Here is a 4,973-nt window from a genome sequence, read left to right on the forward strand (position 1 = left end):
AAGATAGTTTTGGCAGTAAATGAGAGATCTTCTAAAAGCTTATTTAATCACCCAGGAGATACAATCATTCCACTCTATTATATATATAAAAAAGCTAATCAAAACCATATTGTACTCTCTATGTTTCAGATGATTGTGGTGACCATGTCATAGTAATGAACAGCAGACACATAGCGTTACCTGGTTACGAGTGGAAGAAAAGAGCTTACTTTCACCACACAGGCTATCCGGGAGGAGTATCATGGACTCTTGCCTGGCAACTACATGAAATAGATCCTACCCTAGTAAGTTGCCAGGCTAAAACTTATTCAATTAGTCCACCAGCTTAACTCCTTACACAAAAAGAGGTGTTGGGGCTACTCCCCCAAGGGATAGGTTAAGCTTATAATTATGAATCTATCCAATCAGACTAATATGTTTCTCACTGAATTGCTATTGTAATCCCTATGGAGGAAAGCCAGCAGGTACTCCCTTGTAATTCCCTGCCAGAAGTGGATGGAGGTACAAGTTTTAAGAGATACCTACTTACAGCTTGATTTGTGCTCATTTTCATTCCAGGTCATGAAGAAAGCTGTAAGATGGGAATTACCCAGATCTCTTATCAAGTTTAGACTCATGGCAAGGCTTCACATTTTCCCAGACCAAGAGGTTCCAGAGGACTTGTTGAAGAATGTCTCCTCACAAATACGACAACTAAGACCTGTACCAAGAACTCTGGCTTCATATTCTGATAAGGAAGTAGATGAGTTTCCTAAAATTAATGATTTCCCCAAGGATTACATTTTGAAATGAATGCCATGCTGGATTGTAGAAGACATTTAGTCACAAGTGAAACTGTGCCTACCAAGATATTTGTAGCACAGTGGTCAAGACGGTTGCCCGGCATGCATTCCCTGAAGAAATTCACTCCGTTGCAAAATTCATTATTAATATTTGAAGAAGGAAACCCTTTAAAAACATTGTATGACCTTTTTCATAGTTGCTGTGACATCAAAATATTGCAAAATGGGGTGCAAAGTTATTTTCAGGAATACAGCCCTTGAAAAACTGGGGAGCATGATTCAATGTCATCATGGCATAAAAAGTTATAGAGAGAAGGAATGTCTTAAATTTGGTCCCAAGTCCCAAGCAAATCTGTTATTACTTGGCAGTTTTCACTTAGTGAACAAATGGAATTGAATTGAATGAATGTGTCTTGGAATATGGAAACTTTATATTTCAAAGAATTGTTGTACCTACCTAAAGGAATGAGAAGAGAAAATTGTTGTACCTACCTAAAGGAATGAGAAGAGAAAATTGTTGTACCTACCTAAAGGAATGAGAAGAGAAAATTGTTGTACCTACCTAAAGGAATGAGAAGAGAAAATTGTTGTACCTACCTAAAGGAATGAGAAGAGAAAATTGTTGTACCTACCTAAAGGAATGAGAAGAGAAAATTGTTGTACCTACCTAAAGGAATGAGAAGAGAAAATTGTTGTACCTACCTAAAGGAATGAGAAGAGAAATACATTTTTTTAACAATGTCAGTTTATAATTGTGATAGCAAAGAATTTCATTATTTTGTACAGAAACTATCCCTTTTCCTCTTTCTTTCTCTTTTCTTTCAACAGAGTTAAATAAATGATATAAAAAAAGTCTTAACAAGGACCCAAAAACGTCTTTTCCCTTTCGTACGAAACTTGCGAGAAATTGGACTCGTTCGACAGAGCAACTGAATAAATCGTAACTGTATCAGTAACTCAGTAGGTAAATGCTCTAAAACAATTACCTCTACAAATACAAACTGGCAGCAAATACAATGTCCCTCTTGACGGTTTTGATGGCTTCGTTAAACTTCTCTTCAAGCAAAGTATTTCCAATATTCCTTGAAGCTTGAACAAGTTGTCGCAAAACCTCTTCCAGGCGCCTCATACATCGAATTATGCTACCTAGAAACGAGACAGATGTTTGAGATTTGTTTATAAAATTCCAATTTCAAACAATTTGTCCGAGGACCAACAAAATATCTCGAATAAAATTCGAGCAAATATCGCCACGTATGCACGCAACGATTTATCGAAAGACCTAATGCGTAGACATGTAGCGAGTGTACCATCACGTCACGTGAGCTCATGGGGAGTTAGAAAGATGTAGTTCAAAGTTTTCACATAACGAGATAGCTACAATACTGTACATCTTTCTGACTCCCCATGAAGTGACGTGACGTGATGGCAGTGTGTTTCTACTTAAGTACCGGGCTTAAAACAAATAATAAAATTTCGACGTACCTTCGAAAATATCGGTAATACTGCACACTTTGAGGAATGAGGCCCCCTCACACCATGCATGTACTACATCCATGAGAGAGGGCTTGAACTGGTTTACATAGCTGTCTTCATCCAAATCTAACTTGGATTCTATGCTGATACGAGCGATATGTCGTGCTAGCTCCTGAAATGCGGGCAACATGATACAACATTAGATCAGTGACCTTAAGACTAATAATAAAAAATATTGGACCAAGCGAGAATTCAGGCAGAAGGTGAAAACATTCCCAGGGTACAAAGAGAAGGAGAAGAAGAAAACAGGAGCCTCCTGGACAGAAGAGTAAAAAAAAAAAAAAAACATGGAGAGGATGAAAGAATACTGAGAAGAGAAAAAATAGAAAGTAATAAAATGAGATGATACTTTGGAATTTTTCGTGGTCCTGGCTGGCCAAATACGAAAAGGAAATAACAAATCCCAGACAACCTACAAAAATCCCTGTAAATCTCTCAATTTCCTCTTCGAAAAAATGCTTTAGCCAGAGTACCTAAGTACTTACACATAAGGCACAGTCGAATTCCTACTTTCTCTCTCTCTCTCTCCCTTTCCTCCCCATCCCTCCCCCCTTCTCTCTCTCATTTTTTTTTTTTTTTCATTTAAACATTTCTTCTCTCTCCTTGCAAAAGACTCTCACTCACTAATTTATCTAGACAAAAATTTACAAAATGAAATTTTACAATAAGTTACAGATTTTGATACATTATGTATACCTATATATTGTCCACTTCTCGCTCATTTTCTTACTCTCATTATTAACTGTTTATAAAATTGAACTTCTCTTTCACTCACTCTCACTCTCTCTCTATTTCTTCCCTAATTTTAATAAAAATACAACATGGTACTAGTTCAGAAGCAACGACAATAATTGCTACAAAAATGAGCAGTGACCAGTGTTATAGGGTTAGGTTAAACACAAAATAAGGAATGTAAAAAGAACTTTTACAAAATAACCAGTGTCATTATAGAGTTAGGTTAAACACAAAAAGGAACATTCTTTTTCACTGTCCTGGCTCTTAAATAATTACCATTTATTGTCAGTATGACCGTTTCCTCAGACCTAGATAACATTTTACAAAAAACTCTCACTCTTCTTTCTTATCTTATCTTTTGTTATTTATCACTGATTTATTCCAGGTAACAATTCCTACAAAGCAGGCAAACACCAAGAGGCGATCGACTTCTATACGCAGAGTATCCAGCTTCATCCCACAGCCATCTCATACAGCAACAGGGCTCAAGTCTACATCAAGCGTAGTCAATATATTACGGCGCTTCAAGACTGTGACCAAGCCCTGACTCTTGATCCTGACTTCCTCAAAGCAATCTATCGGAAAGCCCTTGCCTTGTACAATTTGAAGCGAAAAGAGGAAGCCATTGTCTGGTTTGAAAGATTTCTAGAGAAAGAACCGAATAACAAAATGGCACACGACTATTTGACTAAACTATACAGCACCGTCCCTCTTAAACTACACTTGGGCGGTCAAGTGAGAAACGGTCTAAAACAGACACCAAAAATTATACCTCTTGATGACAAAGAGAAGAATTTGAGGCCAAAAATTGTACCTTTTGATGACAAAGAAAATAATTTCACACCCAAAATTGTGCCTATAGAAGACAAAGCTACTTCGAGAGGAGAATCAAGGACAAATATTGTCACGGGGAAAAATATGAAACGCTGTGAGCAGAGGAATGAGTGGGGATTCCTCAAACGCCCTTGTACTTGTACCGGCAAACCTGGCTTGGGCTGACATTTGATTTTGGCTACAAATTTTACGAGTGGATGTCCTTCGCACTCAACCGTTGCTTAGTATTTTTTTTTTCTTTAGCAAGGGAAATTCATGCTGGTATACTCCCAGTTTTAAAGTCCCCCAGCTAGACTATCCTCCCAACTAGCATATAGGTAATACATACCAAACGTCTATCAAACAAAATTGATTTGCCTCTTTAATAGTCAATTCACTTACTTGCTAAGTTCACAGGCGACTCTGCCTTTCATTTCTATCACATCTGCCTCCGTGGCATACCCCAGTCTTCTCAGCACTCGCTTCCGGCATTTCAGTTCTTCCATATGAAGCAACGACATGGCCGTCTGTAGTTCTTTCTTCTGGTTGTTCAACTCTTCTACAATCTGAGGACATAACAACAAACATAGTTATGAAAAACGGCGATAAAAATTGAAAAGATCTAAAGTTTGAAAGTCCACGAACAAGAAATGGATAGGAAGTGACGATGTCCCCTCTAATGGGATTCGTAGAAGCTCAACCCGTCCTTTGGGGCTGACCAGCCCCTACACCTAAGCCTCAGTTTGGGCTTTTTGTGTGTGGGGTTAAGCTGTAAAGAACCCTCTAATGGGAAGTGAGGGAACTGTAATAACGAAGTTCTTATCGTTCCGAAATCAAAGGGAAAAGGAGGACAGGGTAGGAGGAAGCTAGCCGTTCCGAGGCACGAGCCTTATCTGTTAAAAAAGTTTGCTCCGGACGGGAATAGAACCCGGGACTGCGAGCTTACAAGGCAGCATAACAGACAGAAAAAAAAATCAATGAAGCATTTCCCGCGTGTTTTTATTCCTCCAGACTCTGTTGTTTACTAAAGAAGTCATTCAAGATTCGGTTACCTTGACAACGCATTTCCAAAGATAAACAAGACAAGTGTAGAATCTTGCAAGCTTG

General features: G+C 38.4%; 2 protein-coding genes across 2 annotated transcripts; one reads left to right on the top strand and one right to left on the bottom strand.

Annotated features, from left to right (window-relative positions):
* Positions 1-107: 107 nt before the first annotated feature.
* LOC103512455 (39S ribosomal protein L13, mitochondrial-like) lies at positions 108-1,261 on the top strand (the record flags this gene model as incomplete). Its single annotated transcript, XM_026825825.1, has 2 exons — positions 108-284; positions 559-1,261. Coding segments are annotated over 2 exons (411 nt in total), but the record flags the coding sequence as incomplete, so codon positions are not given.
* Positions 1,262-1,496: 235 nt separating this feature from the next.
* On the bottom strand, positions 1,497-3,054 carry LOC103512463 (exosome RNA helicase MTR4-like). Its single transcript, XM_026825918.1, has 3 exons — positions 3,049-3,054; positions 2,268-2,430; positions 1,497-1,928 (listed from the first exon to the last, which is right to left on the bottom strand). The coding sequence occupies exons 1-3, from the start codon at positions 3,052-3,054 to the stop codon at positions 1,771-1,773; spliced, it is 327 nt and encodes a 108-aa protein (XP_026681719.1). The 3' UTR covers positions 1,497-1,770.
* Between the last annotated feature and the right edge of the window lie 1,919 nt (positions 3,055-4,973).

Source organism: Diaphorina citri, unplaced genomic scaffold (genome assembly GCF_000475195.1).
Source record: "Diaphorina citri unplaced genomic scaffold, Diaci psyllid genome assembly version 1.1 scaffold36, whole genome shotgun sequence".
NCBI lineage: Eukaryota > Metazoa > Arthropoda > Insecta > Hemiptera > Psyllidae > Diaphorina > Diaphorina citri.

What these genes read in the sequence shown, in the direction of transcription:
- LOC103512463 (XM_026825918.1), bottom strand. An exon ending in TATTACCGATATTTTCGAAG is followed by an intron (nt 1,929 to 2,267) that starts GTACGTCGAAAT and finishes TCTCGTTTCTAG; the next exon opens with GTAGCATAATTCGATGTATG.